The sequence below is a fragment of the Caretta caretta genome, chromosome 2 (genome assembly GCF_965140235.1).
Source record: "Caretta caretta isolate rCarCar2 chromosome 2, rCarCar1.hap1, whole genome shotgun sequence".
Taxonomy (NCBI): Eukaryota; Metazoa; Chordata; order Testudines; family Cheloniidae; genus Caretta; species Caretta caretta.
This window is the reverse complement of record NC_134207.1, coordinates 27,829,708-27,850,102: the sequence shown is the minus strand read 5'-3', so window position 1 is coordinate 27,850,102 and position 20,395 is coordinate 27,829,708. Positions and strand designations below refer to the sequence as shown.

General features: G+C 40.9%; 2 protein-coding genes across 8 annotated transcripts in view; one reads left to right on the top strand and one right to left on the bottom strand.

The window, feature by feature from the left end:
• The window catches only part of TRPS1 (transcriptional repressor GATA binding 1), a 251,949-nt gene that overhangs the window by 216,075 nt on the left and 15,479 nt on the right, over positions 1–20,395 (bottom strand). Inside the window, exon 1 of one of the 7 annotated variants that reach the window (XM_075124968.1) lies at positions 10,828–10,956. The exons of the other annotated variants lie outside the window; for them this stretch is intronic. The gene's annotated coding sequence lies outside the window, so the exon portion shown is untranslated. Of the gene's footprint in view, positions 1–10,827; positions 10,957–20,395 lie in introns of those variants that run through there. 7 annotated transcript variants of the gene reach the window in all.
• Positions 8,332–9,150, top strand: LOC125631072 (actin, cytoplasmic 2). The gene has a single exon (XM_048837248.2). The coding sequence runs from the start codon at positions 8,384–8,386 to the stop codon at positions 8,942–8,944; it is 561 nt and encodes a 186-aa protein (XP_048693205.2). The 5' UTR covers positions 8,332–8,383; the 3' UTR covers positions 8,945–9,150.

Here is a 20,395-nt window from a genome sequence, read left to right as displayed (position 1 = left end):
GGCAGAGGTACTGCACACTGCAATGCAGAGACACAGGGTAGGACCTAGTTCCCAGGCTGTCAGAAATCAGGTATGGATGGGAGTGACTCGTTTGTTCTTTTGGCTTGTGGAACACTATGGGCTGATGGCAAAAGTCCCACAGGCTTCAAAGGGACCGGAATTAAGGCCCATGGCTGCTCCCTGTGCATGTGCCACCTCCTAGTCACAAAAAACAAGCATCAGATGAAATTGCTCACTCAGACAAAACCAAAAGATGTTGAATTGATACGCTGTCTCCAAAATCTGATGAGTTTGAGCATCCAAGAGAGAAAACTGGGAGCCAAAAAATTAAAGCACCAAAGAAACTCAAAAATAAATTGGAGGAAGCTTTTAGTTAGGGATGGATGAATTGGCACAGATAAAATAAGGTCACACCCAAACTTTCACCCCAAACCCAAACTGAAACAAAACCTTCTGAGGGGAAAGGAAGTAAGGGAAGAACGGGATGAGTATTGGCTGAGATTTCATAAAAGTTCAGCTAAATTCAGTTTGAAGACGGGAGTGGAAGAAAGAAACAAACAGGGTATCAAGGGTGGGATTCCTGATAGACCAAAAGTGGAGAGAGGGAAAGAGACACAGGGGAGACTGTTCACTTCTGTATCTTTCCTATATCCAGCCTGGACCAGAAGCAGAAATGCCAAAATGCCATGGGAAAGGATATTCTCATGGTATTTTTCCAGCAAAAGTACCAAAAAGCTCACAAAACCACCCCTTCTTACAAGATTGCTGACCTGGGCTTGCAGACACAAAATGTATGGATAGGACAAGTGAGGGCAATGGGAGTCAAGCACACTTACATTAGAGCTGACTTTGGCAGCTTGTTTAGGGGGCTTATGCAAACTGAGCTGCACCTTCAAAGCTTCTGATATTCCCCTACTGTGTAGTTTTACTCTTGCCTGAGCATGCTCAAGAGAACTCACATTCAAAGAATGCGGGGAAGGGGTGACAGAAGATTCATTTTTCTATCTGTTCTTTTAAAACAACAAAAATGCAAATCTACAGGCTGAGTAATGTTGGTAAGAATGGATAGCTAATGCTGTTCCATGCTTTCCAATTTCCATACGCTAACACTAACTGGAGATATTATTAAATCTATAAGCTATTTTGATGCTTTGATCAGCAAATTGAACATATATATGTATATAATGGCTCTAGATACACAAAGTTTACAAAACTATTAAGTTTCCCTATTCCAATTATTTCCCCCACATGCTGGGAGTTAACATATATCCCATAGCCATACATTCCCATCACAGACTGTTTTATTTCATAATAGATTTAAGAATTTAGATTTTTTTTAAATGGGATATGTTTGGCAATCGATATAAAGATTTTCTATCCATTTGGAATGAATCGTCTATTAACTCTGATATTGCTATGGCAATGACTGATACGATTTTCAGCTCTATTTGATTTGGGTGTCAAGTAAGGAGGGAGGCCTGTTCAGCATTATATTATACAATTTTATATTTTATGTCCCTTGTGAAAATGTACTCTACGTTAATACAAATAAGTCAGATTCTGCTTTTGCAGTGGGCACAAATGACGCAACTCTCCCTTGTGACTGGGGGACAACAGCAGCAGCAGAAACACAACAAAAAATTGGTTTGTGTGTTCCCTACATAAAACAGCAGTTATGCCTAATCAAGAAAGCTTGGCCATTTGTCAGAAATTAGAGAGCTGACATTGGAACCCAATATTAGTTTTAGCCAAGATATTGGTGAGCTACCTTGCATTTGGGATCAGCATTATCGACTGGAAAACAATTTCCATTGTAGCACATATCACAAAGCACCCATACTAACGCCAAAAAAACAGAGCCACTTTCTTAGAGAAACACAGGAGTCAAAGGGAATAGAAATGTGTTCGCTGTTAGGTGGTTTCTCCTTAATCAGTGTTAAATCAGTAACATACTTTTGGGGGGAAGGCAGGGAGGCATACAGCCATAGTAATTTTTGGTTATGAAGATGCTTCACAACAGAGAAGAATTTTTGAGGAGGTGAAGAAGTGGGTGCCCTCCTCAGGGTTAAATAGAGTGTGTGTTTTCAATACAGTATATAATTTCTGTAGCACCATTTTGGTTCTCCTGGGGAAGCAAAGCAAACACAGACTCTTAAAAACTCTGCTGTAAACATGTGATATGGTTATTACAGTGGCTTCAAGCAGTGTGCTCTTGTGTCCATCTTCCAATGGCAAGTGATGCCAACTTCAGCTTACTGATTGCTGGAAGAATATATAGAGTGGGGAAAAAAAGTGTTTCTGAATCGTTTTCTGCCCAACTCCCACATGAACTTTCCATGGGAAAATCTCATAATACTGAAGTAAGTGATTTTATGAATCTAGCTTTTAGCTCTTGATAGAAGATTTCTGACTCCTGGCTTTGATTCTTTATTGCATGAAGGGGTATAGTGCCAAAAGTCCTCACATTACCCTCTACAATACAGAACTTTAATTTAAACCCTGGTAATCTGCCAAGATCATAAAACAGATACAAAGAAGTTTTAAAAATTGATTTAAAATATTGATTTCTCTGAGAGCTAAATATGTTATTTCCACAAATGTAAAGACAACACATGCTGCAAAATCCACACTGCAATATATATATACACACACATAACATTACCACCACTAGTGCTTACTGACTCGGGTTGAGGTTTATAGTGGAAAACTGTAGTCCAATGAGCACAGAAAGACCAAAATTGGACATAATTATGTCCACTGGAGGACACTTTTTCAATCCAAGGAGACTAGCTATAACTATAGTTCATCAACAGCAGTTCTATGTACTTCATGTTGTGTGTGTGTGTATATATATAAAATCATTTCCTTTAAATGGTTGAGCAGAACAAACACCACCTTTCACCCCTCCTTATGCCCTACCTCTCACAAAAAAAACCTCTCCACACACAGCAATCCTTGCCACTCTGTTCCATTCTCCCTCCTTAGAGTTGTCTTCTTGCCTCATAGAATCTCAGGGTTGAAAGGGACCTCAGGAGGTCATCTAGTCCAACCCCCTGCTCAAAGCAGGACCAATCCCCAATTTTTGGCCCAGATCCCCAAATGGCCCCCTCAAGGACTGAACTCACAACCCTAGGTTCAGCAGGCCAACGCTCAAAGCACTGAGCTATCCCTCCTCCCCGCCTAGTTCAGTACCTCCCCAGATTGAACAAATATACAGCAATAATATAAGGGTGATCCAACTGCACTGGGATGTATCTCACAAATACAGCAAGTGACTTACTAACACAATTTCTAGGTTCACTGGCCCCTTCAGTCTCAGAAAACCCTGAAAATTATTTGCATAGGCTACAACAGCACCTCCTTTGAAGTAGCGTTGCAACTCGTGCAAAGGAATTTGGGATGTACCCGAAGATCCAGGCTACAAATTAACTCAGTCAATTAGGTGGAGAAGCTGAGTTCAGCACAGATGCGACAAGATAGCAGCTGAACTACAAGAACTGCCAAATGCAATTCGGTTGAGTGAGGCTCCGTCATGTCATCCTGATCAGATAGGTGCCAGCCATTCAATAATCTTTTGTTGTTTGCACTCTGCCCACTAATCCATCTCTGATGGGACTACTAAATTTTCCAAATCTCTGAGCACTTTCAAACAGCAACCATTTTTTTAAGAACTTGACAGAAAAAAGGTCTCATCCCCACAACAATGTGCAGGTAAAGGACGGGCAATAATTAGTCCTGTAATACTTACAGCTGATAAACCATGCGGCCTAAATATGTGATCTTTATACCATTAGAAATGAAAAGAGAGAGTCCAACTTCTAGAATTGTTTGGTTAACTGACAGAGGACCTTATATCTGTGATATTTTATCTATAGAAATTTTACCTCATAACAGTTACAATACTTTTTTGTGATTAGTTTTAGCTATAATTTTCTTCTCCCTCCTGACCTGGTACAGCTGGATTCATGCATTCATTATAAGCAAAGAGAGATGAAAACTGGACTAACTGAATTTAAATATTATGCACTGGGAGAATAAATGATAGTGTAGCACAAAGGGACTGGGAACTACCATTATCACTCATCTGTGGCTTCTCCATTTGTGAGTAATATGAACAGCCTAAATTCATGCTGATAAAATCTTAATGCCATAAGACACCTGTGTGTAAGTGTGTAAGACACAAGAGTGTAAGCGCATACATAAATTTATCACATAGAGAGATTAAATATACATACACATGGTAGTCACAAAAGTGCAGTCTGCATGAGTGCTGTGTATGATATTCTGGTCTCCTGCACAACCACTCCTGTGAGAATCTACTGCACCCACCAAAAGAGGGGTGGAGATTTTCTTCCCCCAAAAAGACTTCTCTCTCTATCATACATGAACCACACAATTCCCAGGCAGGCTTTAATACACTAGACAAAAAAAGGAGCCCCTATGGTCCTAAAAGCTATAGTATTATGTTTGGATTTCTATTAACCTGCCTTTGAATGATAGTAGCTCTGGCATCTTCCCTTAACCTTATCCAATGAAGTTCAAGAGATTTGAACAGTTCAACATCTGTGGCCAGGAAGCTTGCTATTAAGATTCACGCTAGATGCATGCTGATGCACGTATGCATAGCCATGTATTGTTCCCATTGTGCCTGCTAACAAGGTGGTATTCTTGCTTCAATAATGCCAATCAAAAATAGGGTTAGATGGTTAGCCTGCAGAACACTTGAGGTGCTATCTCCACTGCACGAAGTTCTCTTCTTTGTGACAGCTCTGCCATGTTGGCAGTCTGCTTACACTTACACCTGATCTTGTGTGTAGAATTATCTGAATAGCAGAGAAGACAACATAAGGTTTGCAGGGACTTGAAGCTCAATTATAGACAGAAATACTGCAGTGATTTCCTGGGAAACTTATTAAAAACCACATGGTGTGGCAACAGAAAAAGCATATGCACCGCAATAGGCCAACTGACAGTGTGCGAGAGTAAGCCCATGGCAGGCAATGAAATCAAGATCTACCAAAACCCAAAAATGAGTAGTGCGTTTGCCCAAAGTTTCATAATTCTCAGTTTATACTCTGTTTGGAGTTTGATACCCTTCCCAAGAAGTATATGCGAGGGGGGGGAAAGCACTGCACATGTTGATTTTGCACATTACATACAGCACAGGAAAGGATAACAAAAGACAGATCCCTTTCATTTTAGCCACAGACTTGTCAGGGTAAGGGTTTGCATGAGGTCTAGAATTTTTATTTGTGTTTCAAGTACACATGTTTAATTGTACTTGTAGGGCTTCACGGCTAACATGTGTAATCCTCTTTACAAGCAAACAGCTGTTAATCAGCCTTTGAAAGTCTTCCCGGGGCCATATTCCCATTCTATCATGTTTTTACAGTACCATATTCATGCTCACATCAGACCCTGAACTGGTCAAAAAGAAGTCATGTCTCCTTCTCCTGGGGCTGGTGAGCGAACGCTATAATGCAACATCAAGAAGTGAAGAAGTGTCATTAATTTAGGAATCAGGATTAGACAAATGGTCAACATACTCTGCAAGCTCATACAGCAAAACTGTACTGAATAACTATGAAGTCCGGATTAACAGAACCCACAAGAAAGCACTAGACAGCAGTTTCCTTACACCTTCGCTGCACTGCTTCCTGTAACTATAAATATTCAAGGGTTAACAAAAGTGGGAAAGTAATGAAAACACTCAGAAAGAAAACCAGTTTTAAGACATGAGTCAACAATGCTGTACAGTCACATCCCAGCAATGCAGAGTTCCAGAAGTTTGGTCTCTGCATTTCAATCAGTTTGCAATCCGTGCAGGAGCTCCAGTGCTGGGTGCAACACATTGTTGGGGTCTTGCCTAGGCTTCCTGAGAGCATTCTGAGCTTTCCTGAAATGAAGGGCACACTTCTCTCTGGTTTGGTCTGGAGTTGCTTTTTTTTTTTTTTTGCTTTTTTTCATTTCATTTTTATGCTTTCATAAAATATAATTTAATTACAAAAAGAAGGACGGGCCAGTGGTTTTGGCACTAGTCGAAGACTCTGGAAACCTGCATTCCACCACACACCCTGTTCCACCAGAGATTTCCTGGGTGACTTTGAGCTTCTTTTAGCCTCTCTGTGCCTCAAATTCCTATCTGTAAAATGGGGATAATAGCACTGTCCTACCTCACCGAATCTAAATTCAAGTCTAAATGCATTGAAAGATTGTGAGGTGCTCAGACACTCCAATAATGCAGGCGATATGCACCCCTAAGATAGAAAGATTTTTTTCTAAAAAGAGCTCCCACTCCTGGAATATATGGTTTGTGTAATATCCACTATGGCACATGATAAACCAAAGATTAACTCTCTCCCCTTATTCAAATTCCTACTTCTGTGAGGCCTACTAACATTAGTCCACCACACATTGAAATATTCTCATGCTACAGCTCACTTCATCGTGAAAGCTTATGCTCAAATAAATTTGTTAGTCTCTAAGGTGCCACAAGTCCTCCTTTTTTTTTTGCGAATACAGGCTAACACGGCTGCTACTCTGAAACCTCTCACAATATTGTGTCATTTTCTTAGAGCCCGAGCTCCTGGGGTCAAATGATTATAGGAGAGTGACAACTTTCAATTAAAAAAAAAAAAAGTTTCTAGCCTTCAGTGTCGCACAGGAAAGCTTGAAAACAAACACTGAAGATTCACAACCCAGAGGGCAAATAAAGACAATTCCAAAAATTATTTTTTAAGTCTCATGATTATTAAGACAAATTTCATGATTTTTTGAGTGGGGCTGACTCTAATTTTTGAATGGTTGCAGTCAGTAACACAGTTATGCTATATATATCAACTCTTCTCACCACTAAAATGATCGTACATAGCATTTTATAGCACTAGGTGCACCCAAAGTGCTGTACAGGCATTAACTAATTAACCCTCTCAACTCTCCTGAGAGGTAGGTGGGTAAGTGTTATTATCCCCATTTTACAGATGAAGAAACTGAGGCAGGAAGGTGAACTAATTTACCCAAGACTACCAGTCTAGGTGTAGAACAGCCCTGTGCTCCTAACTCCCCACCCCACTGCCATTCATAGACAAAACAAACAAACCCCACTGCTTTGTAATACTCAGCCAGTTTTTTTGTTGTCGAATTGTGCTGCCTGTCTGTTTCAACTGTAAGCTCTTGAGGGAAGAGGCCAAGTCTTCCTCTGTGTTTTGAAAAGCACTAATTATGTTTTGATGTCCAATAAATAATAACAGTGTTTTAGATAAACCATATTGGAAGCTTTGCCATCTATATTTTACATGCCTTCCCCACTACCACTCCCAAACAAAAACTTTCTCTTAATTTGACACAGCTACATTTGGGGCATCTAACAAAACGGATACATGAACCAGTTTGAGCAGAGTGGCACACTGCACAGAATTTCCGCAACAGTTCGAAACAGAACAAACACATACTTTCCTCCAGTGTGTACAACCGTGCCATTCTTTTATAGTAATACATACGCAAAATGTTTTTTCTTCAGCGTTAAGTGGCAATAATTTTTTCTATTTTTTTTCTGAGTTACTTTTTGCATCTCCGGTCAAGCAACTAGCCTCAAGAGACCAATCTTTCCACTACGGTGAAGGAAATATAATCACATATAATTTTTTTTTCATCTGTAACATTATAGGTATCACATTGAAAGCTTGTGTTAAGAACAAGATCCACAAATTTAGACTTGCCAGCTTTGCTCACTAGTGTGAGTAAGTTGCATCATCTGTGTATGTGTCTATGACACACTCAGCACAGCTCTTGCAAATCTCTATTTTTTATAAAGGCAAGTTAGTACGGGACTGCTAGTTCTTTACTCTTCTACTTATGCACAGAAGATATATAGCACACAGCACTGCAATCTTCCTCTCATTGCCCTGCCAATGCACCTCAACTAGAGCTAGTTCAACAATGGGAAAAATGTGAGGATTTTTTAAAACGGAAAATATTTGAATAAATTATTTAACTGACATTACCTGACCTCGGTCATGACTTGGACAGACCATGTCTAGAGACAGTAAGTTTAGTTTCCTATCCACTTCACACCGGCCACTAAACAGATACCAAGTGACTTCTGGTCACCAACAAACAAAGCTGATGTTCAGCCAGAGGCAAGGGCCTGATCCAAAGTCCAGTGAAGTCAATGAAAGCCTTTTTGTTGATTTCAATGGGCTCTGAATCAGGCCCTTGGAGATAAAAAAAACTGTGAAATCCCGGCCCCATTAAAGTCAATGGGAGTTTTGCCACTGATTTCAATGGAGCCAGGATCCTACCTGCCTCTCAATACCAAGGTTACGCTCTGCCCCACACCATCCTGTGTCCGGACTTAGCTGGCCGAGACCTGACAGACTACCTCATGAAGATTCTGACAGAAAGAGGCTACAGCCTCACCACAACAGCTGAAAGGGAAATTGTACGTGACATAAAGGAAAAGCTGTGCTACGTTGCACTGGATTTCGAACAGGAGATGGCCACTGCTGCTTCATCTTCCTCCCTGGAGAAAAGCTACAAACTGCCTGATGGTCAGGTGATCACCATTGGCAATGAGAGGTTCAGGTGTCCAGAGGCCTTCTTCCAGCCATCTTTCCTGGGTATGGAATCCTGTGGCATTCCTGAGACCACTTTCAACTCTATCATGAAGTGCGATGTAGATATTCAAAAGGACCTGTATTCCAACACAGTATTGTCTGGGGGTACCACAATGTACCCTGGAATTGCTGACAGAATGCAAAAGGACATCACAGCTCTGGCACCCAGTACAATGAAAATTAAGATTATTGCTCCACCTGAACGTAAATACTCTGTCTGGATTGGTGGTTCCATCCTGGCTTCCCTCTCTACCTTCCAGCAGATGTGGATCAGCAAGCAGGAATATGATGAGTCTGGCCCATCCATGGTCCACCGTAAATGCTTCTAAATGGACTACTAGCAGATGCACAGCATTTGCTGCATGAATTTTCACTAGTCTGTGTTTGCCTGGGCAAATTTATACACTTCATGCTAGCCTCACAAAACTGGAATTAAGGCTTCTTTTAAAAGAAACTTGCCCTTGGAAAGTCTGTGTCTGAGACAAACATCGGTGTTGGATTGAGCTGTCACTGATTTGACCCTGTATTCAAGTTAACTGGTCCCTTGGTGTACATTTTAGCATAATACCCTGTACATATCTTATCTAAAACTTGATACAGGTGCCATCACTCCTGTGACAAAATGCTAGGGTTAACTTGTATTTGTGGAAGAGAATCTGCCTGTGACACTGTAGTTCTGGTAGCTGGCTAGTATTGATTAATGGCATCTCACTTAAACTCTGCAGGGCTTGAGACTGATCTGTACAGGGTATTTGAGGTCAGACTTCCAATACACAAAGCGAGGCTGGTAGGAGGAGTTCATCAAAGAACTTAGTCCTGTTGCTGCCCTTCTAGCAAGTCTGGAAAACATTACATCCAAGCCTTATGAACCAGTTTTCATTTTCTTACCCCTCCTGTATCCCAGCAGAATATCCTTGCGGCAAAAGTTACTCAACTTGAGTTGCTGCAACTCTGCATTTACACATGTAAATTTTACACCAAGTTTAATTTATGTAAGATTTTTGTATGTTGCCTTAATGTTCTCACATGACAGCAGAAAACCAAAATTTGTAAGTCATCCTGCAGTTGAGAAATTATAATGCCCAATAATCATTGTGTAAGGGAAAATAAAGTGATGCAGTTAAAAAAAAAATATCAAGGTCCTGAGCTATCCAGTTTCACTGGGCTTTTGCAATACATTGCTTGTTCAACAGAATTTAGTACGCTGACAGAGAAGAGGGACAGGGATGACAGCTGGTGGCTCAGCAGAGGAGTCTTGATGTATGTGGACTGATAAAATCTTGATGATTCTTTAAATGCTTATAGTACATTTCATTTTGAACTGGTCAACTTTCACACTGTTTCTTCAGGTTACAGTTTTGTAAACACTATGATGATTTGTTATGAGGTTCTTTCCTTCAAAAATGACAGAAATATATAGGTTTCAGAGTAGCAGCCGTGTTAGTCTGTATCCACAAAAAGAAAAAGAGGACTTGTGGCACCTTAGAGACTAACCAATTTATCTGAGCATAAGCTTTCGTGAGCTACAGCTCACTTCATCAGATATACAGCTATTGCTCTTTCTTTCTGCTGCACTGATATCAATTAAAAATATTCATTTGTGATATATTTTTCTTAATAACCAATGCTTTTAGCTTTGGTGGGATTTTTTTGGCATCTCATTTTGCTACATGGAGATATTTTTAATATGTGGGGTGACAGTCTGTTTTTTAGCACTTGTGAAAGATACTGACACTCAAGACCTCTGCATGCAGAATAGGTACAGCACAGGTCACAAGGTCTGAAGATTGAAAGACAGCTTATTGACAATTCTTGGCCTCTCTGCTGAGATGGCCAACCAAGTCGTCGCTGGGAGCCAGCTAGAGTGCGGTTATTGGACTGTGGGCACATCTGACAGCAATGGAATCAAGACTGTCCAACAGTCATCATGTGGCAATCACTTGTCATCAATAAGATATGAAAATGTTAGATTTGAACCTAGTGGTAGCAAAGCTCTGTACCCTACCATGAAGCATTGTTCAGCATGTATTCAGTCCAACTAGGGTCTCACTGTCTGTCTTCGTAAATTCTCAAGGACTCTCAGGCAGATCTGAAATTATATCAGGGCTCCCAGAATTTGATTAGTACTAGTTCTAAGCAGATCATGAAAGGATCCCACTGCCTTGAAAAAAATCTACTGCTGAGCCAAGCCTAATCATTATCTACTACTCACCCCATAAAACTGCTGTCCAGACCACCACACGGAAAGCATTCGGCTAGAAGCAGCACTTCTTTTCTGCAAGCATGACAGAACACGGCATTCAGTCCAAATGCTGCATTCCCTTCATTGCAGAAGGCTCTGCTCCCAGCCAACCCCTCACGTTCTTCATGTCCATGCATGGGTGGAATAGGCAGATGGAAGGAAAAGATCGGGGGAATGTGAAAGAAAACTGATAAACGGAGTGTAAGAAGATAAAGAGAAGTGAAGGGGGAATAAAAAGATATAGAATGGAGAAGGAAGAGGAGATCAGAGGACAGAAGAAGGTGAGGTCAACACGCAAGAAAAGAAAGGGGAATAAACGAGACAAAACAGATTTGACTATAAGCAGCATCTCTACCACTCACAAAGTGGAAGTACTACCTCGAAAAAAGATAAAATTCATTTACATTATTGTAAGAAAACTACAATAAATAAGACAAAAGGGAAGGATGGAAGGGGTGTCCCTTTCTTGAAATTAAAAGGCTGCTCGATTGAATCCATGTTTCTGTATGACATACTAGTAAACTCACCCATCTTCTGCATTAGGCTGCAAAAGTGAAATTCTGTGGCCTCTATTAGGCAGGAGGACAGTCTAGAAGAATAATGGTCCCTTCTGACCTGAAAATCTATGAAAAATGGAAACAAAACCAGTACAGAAGCCAAAGGTATGGGGTGCTAAACTGGTCCCATAGCTCCTGGGGACACCGTCCATTCCTGCTGCCCTCCCCCCCCCCCCCCCCACACACACACAAACACAAACACACACACATACATCTAGCAACCTAATTCTGAGAGCATGCTATTTTGGGGTGGTTTTACTCCAAAATAAAGTCTCACTTGAGGGCACTGGGACTTACAAAAGTAATTATTTTCTGGTGACCTACAGTTGTTGCAAAGAACAACATTATTAACAATTACACACATCTCTAACAATCAGCTAATATCTACCACTTTACCAGGAAGTTCAATAAGTTATCTCTGAATAAAATTTAGTTCTGGCCCATTTTGATCCAATTTACATTAGTCCCTATTACGGATAGCAAGATCGAGGCACCGGAACCCACTGAAATTACCATGGTCAGATTCTCATCTGATTTATCAACTCCACCGTCACAGTAATAGTACATTTTTATATTTGTTCTCTGTGCAAGCTATCACACAGAAATGGAATACTATTTTTATTTGCTTATCTCTTTTGCCCTGGATAACGTCAGTAAGTCATCTCCTTCTGTCAACTTAAAAAGATTCTTTTTGGTCTTTACCTTAAAAGGATGCATCAGTGTCAACTTTTTTAAAAAAAGTAGTTTGCAGCTCGTTACTTATTATTCTCTCTCTGTGTGCCTAATTCTCCACTTGCCTACATCTCAGATAGACATTTAAGGCTATGCAAAAGTAGACATAAACCCCTACTATTCTAATATGGTCATGTTTTACAGCTCCTCTGCCACAGGCATTGGAGAAAATTATCCAAGGATTTAATCCTGAGGACTTTATTCAGGCAACGTTCTCACTAACTGCAATGGGACTTCTAGATTTGACCTGATTTTTGTAGCACCTTCTAAGCAGTTAAAAAAAAAACTGGTTCATTTTGTTATTACTTTTGATGACATTAAAAGTTGGAGCAAGATTATATGGAAAGGGAGACAGAAAATGTGACTGTGTAGAGTACTGATACAAACCCTGAAGAGTTTATCAGTCACAGAGCTACGTGAAGCATAACACACATGGTACTTGCCCTACCATCGGTGAGACTAGCAAGTACCACAAAAGCCTTACTTTCACCAACTCTGAAACAGTGTCCTAATACCTGTAAAGCTCAGAAAAGGAGGTTTTAAAGGGTAAACCAAAAACTGCTTAAATTTTGGTTTGATACATCCATGTCTCCTCTTGTCAATTATTTGTTTCATACTGTTATTATAGAGATATATATGACTGCTACTCACCCAAGATTGCACATGGGCCAGCTTGTTATTTTATATCACAAAGAGTTACACTTTATATCAGAATCTCATATTCAATCTATCTACAAACAATGGGCAGACTCCCACCACCATTAGACTACTGTACATACATACTAAATCAACTGAAATAAATAAAAGTTATTCCATATTTCCAGTGGTGTCTCAGGGTTTATAAAGTGGCCCATGATAAGAAAAACCCTGTTTGCATCAATGGGACTGTCCCTCTGAGTATAGACAGCAGAATTTTGCTCTATATGGTATCTTAAGGGGGGGAAAAATCTACTGTACAGCTTCAAAAGACAAAATCTAAGTTGTTTGGGTTTTTTAATTTAGGAGGGAAAAAATTGTGCTCAGCCTACAAATCAAGTGGCAATGATTGGTAGTTTCTTTTCAATCAGAGACCAATCTGAATGGTCGGCTCGAGGAGAGAAGAATCGTTAATCACCACATTCTGGGAACTGGGCAAAGAAAGAGAGAACTGTTTTCCGCAACACTTCCTGTGATAAGACCGACAGCTCTGTCGCAGTGCACACACCAGAGCTGCAGCAGGCTTCAAGGTTCATGTGAATGCAAACGTGACTCGTGACTCTCGTTTCTATACACATACACACACAGCATTCTTTTCAGCCCTGGGCCAAATGGGGAGGGGGGGAAGGGAGAGAACTGACTTTCCTCAAACTTCTATTAAAGGCACAGTTCACTAGCTACTCATGAATTAGTTACAAGAGAAATGATTCATATTTCATTAATGGATTTGGGGGTGGGGGGGAGGTATCAAAAAAGAAATTTACTTTTTGCTTTAGTTTATACTGACCCAACCCACTAAAACAAACTCAACCTCAGATTATCTTTTATGTTCATTCATGAAACAGATTCAGAACGTAAATGCTGAACAAAGGAAGCCTGATTGATATACAGCAAGTACATCTGTTTTTCTTAAATCCAATCCAAGCAAAGCTTTCTTTGCTCGATGACTTTAAAGTGTACATACCAAAATGGTATTTCTCTTCCCTCCCAAGACACCAGTTAGTTATAAAAGACTTTCAAAGCAGTGTAAATAAGATAGGAAAGAAAGAACTACAAGGATTAACTCCAACATGTCCCCATATCATTCAATAACTTCCCTTTACATGCACAGTCCAATATGAGTTTGCTGATCACAGCTTTTCCACTATAACAGAGCCAAGTGCAGGCAATTACTTACACTTATGTAGACTTTCATAAGAGATAACAGTTATCTCTATTGAAAAGGCACAAGCTGTTTTTTCATTACTAAACTGGTTAAAAAAATACAAAAGGGTTTCTGTGCAGGACACTGATTCACCCAAGCCTCTACAGAGCAATAAACAGAGGAAAGGAGACAGTCTCTTCGCACCACTGAGGAATGTTTAACTCAGGCCTGGAACTGCATTAGTGTAAAACAGCACATCTAGCCTTTAAAAGCATCAGAGAGGTAGATACTGAAAACTAAAAGCCATTCACACTTAGATGATCTGAAACACCTACACTGGACATATCTGGCATGTAGAGGACAAAGACAATGTCTGGCTTGCACAGAAAAATTACCACACTTGGCATCCCTTCTTTCCAAGAGATGCAGGCCTATACAGTTTTATATTGCCAACCCTGTGATTTTTCTTTTTTTTCACAAGTCAAGGGATTTCAGCTGGGGCTGGAATGAGTCTGAGTCTCAGGATGACACAAGAAGCTCCAGCCCTCAGGCAAATTGCAGCCCTGCCTGAGAGGGCAAGCCTCTTCTGACTGGCTGCCTTCCCCACTTCCTTGCCTCCTGGGGAACAGCAGGAGGCAGAGGTTTCCTCTCCATTCAGGAACCGAACAGGAGAGGAAAGAGGAGGGAGCAAAAAGAACCCAGCAGTTCAGGGCAGTTCTGCTCTCCCCACCCCCCTATGTGCAAAAGGAGGGCTCTTCTGCTCCTCCTTCCTCCCCTCTTCCGCCCTGCAATGTCAGCCCTGGGAAGGGGGAGAGGGAGATGAAGAGCTGCCCCCTCTAGCCTGGAAGGAGGGAAAAGGGGAATCCACCCTGCACCTCTTCCTCCTCCCTGCAGGACTGGAAGAGGGGGGTGAAGAGTCCCATGCACTGCAGGAGGAGCAGAGTTGAGGCTGGGGGACAGAACTGATGTGGAGGCAGAACCGATGTGGGGAGCAGGGGTACAGGCTTGATTTGGAGGTTGAGAGGATGGGCAGATGTGGGGCTAAAATCACCTCATTCTATACATTTGGAAGAGTAGGCAACACTAATTGTCACTCACACGCGTGGGCAGAGGGGGCTCAAAAAAAATCAAAAGACAGACCAAAAAATACAATATAATATTTTTTTAAAAGTCTTTCTGCAGGCAAACTCATCATTTCGGCGGTCTGCAATACTGCGTACAATGCTGAGCCACTTCTCTTATTGAAGAGGTGCAGCCCCTTGGTAATTACATGTTCCATCTAGATCAAAGCCACCTGGATCAAAGTGGAGCAAGGCATGCTGGGACTTAGAGACGTGGCCAGCCGACTAAAGATCAAGATGGCAGCAATTTTCAAACCTTTTATGCAAATTACCTGCAGCCCTCAGGCTCCTAGCAAATTGCCAATGTGGCCCCAACCCTGGCTACCCGAATTCTTTCAGTTTGGTTTCCACATGATGAGTGTTTGTTATGTTTTTCTTCCTATTATTAAAGGACATAGCCCAGATATAGCAACCAGCAAAACTGATGTTTCAGTAGTATACACAGACCAGATGGCAACTGCTGGCATCTTTAGCAATACCCACCTCTTCTACAGGCTTCCCGATCAAGTACATTTTTCACTGAGCCTAAATATTCAATCCCTGCTATTTTAAGACCATTATTAAACAATCATTACTCAGGGACAGTAGCTCTGAGCAAAGGGAGGATATACTGCAGGCTTTTTGGAGCTACCAATACTATTTTGTTTCAGTGCTATATATCTCCCCACTCACTTTTTAACCAAAAGTATGTGTCCTTACATATTTGTGGTAAAGAATTTCTGCGTAAAAGGTCTAAATGTATTTATAAAACAGGGAAGCTTTACATGCTTTACATGCTATCAAATAAAAGGGCTTTGATTGTCTTTATAGGGTCTCACAAATTTGTATAAAGCAGATATTAAAAACATGATTCACAGCAGTAAAAACAAGCTCATTAATGAGCATTCTAAAATACAGGGACATTATTCATCTTTGTGAGCACACATATCATGTACTGCAAAACACAAACTCTCAAAATCATAATACATTATGGTATACCTTTATATAGAAAACTTTATCCAGAAGAATACTAGAGTACTTTGCAAGACTATGTATAGCTTTCAGTTCCACCCACCACTGAAATATAGCCACCTCTGAGGCCTGAAATAAAGAAGTATGGGTATTACTTAGACGTTATAAAAGGTAGGATTACACATATTTCCTCTAAGGAAATATGACAGCTAAAACAGAAGAGGTGGGTTTAATATGTTGCCTTACGAGTCTCATCCTCACTAAACACATGTGCCTAACTCTGATTAACCATAACAGGGGCTACTAAATCCTATTACACTTATGTAGAGGAGTAGCTTGGGCTGAGCAGAGCCAGAGAATAAACAGAAGCAAGTTCTTCCCACTTTTTCTGGTAGCCTTAAACCTTCCCATCTCATCCACCTTCCCCCCTTTCACTGCTCTTCAGAATTCAGTTATAAGGGTCAGCTTTAGCATATTTATCGTGTACGGCCAAATAAGGACAAGGAAACATCTTCCACATTTAAAGTTGTGACAACAGACAAATTTGCATCATCACATATTGATACAACTTCCCTACACCTGAAATAAATTCAGGCTCTAATTGTCCAGCAGGTGCAAACCAGAGACATGTTGGTTGTGCATACCTAGATGGTATTGTTTGTGACGAAAGTGATTTATACATGGGTAATGACATAAGCAGTTACTGTGCATAAATTAGAGAGAAAACCTGAGAACATGACCTGCATCTGAGAACAGATTTAAACCTCTGTTCTTGCTGTGTCATGTGTAACCACATCATCTAGCAGTTAGAACTGTAGACTGTAGATCAGGACTCCCGTGTTCTATTCCCCCCGCCTCCCCTTGCCACTGACTCAATGTGAAAGCTTCAACAGGTTACTGAGGCAAAACCTTAGCCATGTAAATCCACATTTAGACATCTAAGCACGTGGGCCTGATTTTCAGAGGTGCTTAGTACAGACAGTTCCCACTGTAGGGTTCTGCTCTTGCAGACCTGATTGCAGGATTGTGACCTTTGCTTGTTAGCTTTTTGGGGTAGGAATTCTCATTTCCTTGGTACAATAGCCCCTTCCAGACTGGGGCCGCTGGCACCTACCGTAATGCAAATAATATATTAATACTTATGCAGCACTTTGCAAACCACTGATGAATGGGGCTAATTATTTATTATTAACATATAACAGAACCTGAAGATCACTTTTTTCCAGTGAAATTTTTTAAATGTTTATTTTAAATAAACTTTCCAGACCTAAAAGGGACAAAAATACACAGATGAAACAACTGTGTTGATAACATGTTTGTCAGCGTCTTCTCTCTCTGAATTTTTTCAGTGGTTCTTATTGATCTATACACTATTCTTATGCTTACTAACTTCATTACTGCTTTGATAATTACAAGATAATTAAATACAAGACAGAACATGTATCATGCTGGGGAGCTATTCAGTGAGTGAATTGTTGTGAGGCACAATGCCGAAAGTAGAATGCTTTCTATCACCCAGGGAGCGGCGATATATCACTTTAATATCCACAAAGGGAACCATTTTAGGGCTGATCCAGTGGCCTAGCTGGGCCCCAAGAGACCAGGTACAAACTCTAAGCATAAGGTCTAAATGAGCTCTCTCACTGCCTAGGCCTTCAGGGCTTGAGAGCATTGTAAAACTATGATTTCAATATAGAGTGAATGTGCTCAGCAGGGATGCCAGTACTGCACCTTATGGCAAACACAGAGCAGCACCAGTGAGCGTGGAGTGAGTTTTGATCTCTTGGCCACAATGAGAGAAGGCTAGTTTGTGAAAGCTGGAGAGCTTCTGCTAGAGCAATGATTCTCTAAGAGTCACTAGAAGCTGTTTGTGTGGCGAGGGGTTGGGGGAATGCATGTGGGCAGTGGTGCTGAGACTGCTCCAAACCCCGGACCTCAGTATCCAAAGGAATATTACCAACATCCGCTCCTACTCAATCAGCAAGAACAGCCCATAAACCCCCACATAGTGTTTGCCATGCAGTGCTGCAGGAAAGGAAGCAAAGTGTGAAAAAAATGGAAACACCTAGTGTTGGAGGAAATTTGTCTGCTGATTGTAGTAGGAAGTCAGGAATCCAGAGTTTAGTCCCAACTTTGCCACTGGCTCACTGTGTGACCACCCTACACAAATCATTTAGCCTCTCTTTGCTTCCGTTTACACATCTATGCAATGGGTATAATCATACTTCAACTTTGCTTTGTGAGAGACAATTAATGTTTTTCAAATGCTTTGAGATCCTTGGATAAAAGGCAGAATAGAATTGCAAGACTTTATTATTAATTATTATTATTATTCTAAGAGGATAGAAGGGGTAGTTCTTCACTGGGAGGAAGTGCTGTCTGGTAAGTGAAAAACAAAACAGCCCTGGTAAGAATGATCTGGTGAAAACCCAGCTACCTGCCCTCACTATGGATATTTGGAGGTGTTTCCTTGGAGAATATTTACATGAAATAATTTGGTGCTCTTAGGCATATTGGGTGCAGGGAGGGGGGGGGGAGGTGGACAGGAAAAGAGCTACTGAAGAGGCACAGAAAGGCCTGTTTCAGAAGAGAACCAGCCTGGGTCAACTTCAACAACCCTGAAGGAACACTGCATGTAATACAAATTATTCATTTTGATATTTTTATTTTTAATAAAACCCGACTCCATTTTTGTTCAAAACAAATGAATATAATTTTAAATACAAATGCACTATGAATAAAGAAGACTTTTAAACTGGTGACCACTCATTTTCTAATATGGTCATACAAAGTCTGAGTAGTTCATGTAAAAGATAGTTATGACATGTTTAAATCAGTTAAAAAAACCCAAGCACATAAAAATCTTTCTTGCTCATTAAGAGCTTGATCCATTGGGAAATCTTTTCAGCCTTCTAGACCAAGCAAGCCCTGTAAGACCATAGGTACTGGCAGAACAACGTGCAAATTTGGCTGATTCAGAAGGATTTAAACAAAAACAAACCAAAAAAGCCTTTCAGCTTCCCATGTCTGGGAATTGTGGAACTGCCTGAGGTCTGTTTGTGAGGAGCAGGAGGAAAAAGAAAAGTTTTCTAAGAGGACCTCCCTACCACTGCAAGGGTGCACTCTGCCATTCTCTGTTCCAGACCCATTCCCCATTCCCCAATGAAGCTGTACAGCCTGCAGGACTTCCTACAGCTCTAGGCATGGAAAAGCTATTCACCTCCATAAGCTGCTGCTGAGAAGGAGACCAGATCCCTGTGTTTAGACACAGGCCAGAGACTGAACTTATACCCCACCACCCCAGAGTCCAGCTACTGGCAGGAACTTTTAAAGAGATGGTAGCTGGAATTGGCAGATCCCATGAATGCCCATTGGGGGTTGGATAATACCTAAATCAGCATTACAGAGCCACTACAAAGGGACATGTACCCCTTCAAACTAGGAGCTGCCTCCATAATTATGTAGCCAAGGAAACTCACAAGGTTTCTGTGGGCCAACAGCCACAGAAGCCGCTTTTTGATGGAGAGGGCTCTAGCAGCAGCAGTGGATTTAGACCACACATTTGAAAGTGCTCCAGGTTCCAGAACCAGAAACTGAACCTCAACTAAAGTGGGCATTTGGCAGCCCATATTTAGAAATGTGCTATCATGAATGTGTGTGCATGCAAACACAAGAGAAGATTACACAGCATATGTGGCGATGCCTGCCCATGTTGCATCCTTGAGCTCAGGTCAGGGAGCCTTGTTACTGTGGGGGATGAGAATTAAAGAGCCTGTTACCGTAGCTTTGACTCTGTCGAACCTCTCATGGAAATGATGGGTTATTATGTTCCCAATATGGGTAGGCTTTGCCACTAAATTCCCCTTCAGGAAATGGGGAAAGCCCCCAGCTGATTTAAATCCCCCCTTCCCTGTCTCTCCACTGGGATGTTAAGACTGAACTTGAAAATGACACCCAGCTCATCTTGCTCATCCAGGGAAAAGGAATTTAAAGGACTGTCCATATTTGTAAAAGATTGCATGACGACATATTGCTGGATGCTATGTAAATATGACCCTGAAATTTAGGTTTGCAATATGCATTCTTATGGATACAAATTACAATGAAACAATAAGTGTAATATACTGAGTAAGTTATGGAATACAGACAAGTGGATTTGCTTAAGAGAGCATAGCGGGAAGCTTGTACGTTGATATGTGACCAAAAACACTTCTCAATTGTGTATTTTCAATATTTTTCATAAAGTGCCCAAAGTGGGTTTAAATTAGTAAATAGCATACATGGTTAATTATAGAGTAATCATGATTTCCACATGCAATGTATATGCACCCAAAGAT

What these genes read in the sequence shown, in the direction of transcription:
- LOC125631072 (XM_048837248.2), top strand. Translation starts at nt 8,384, where the DNA reads ATGAAGATTCTGACAGAAAGAGGCTACAGCCTCACCACAACAGCTGAA.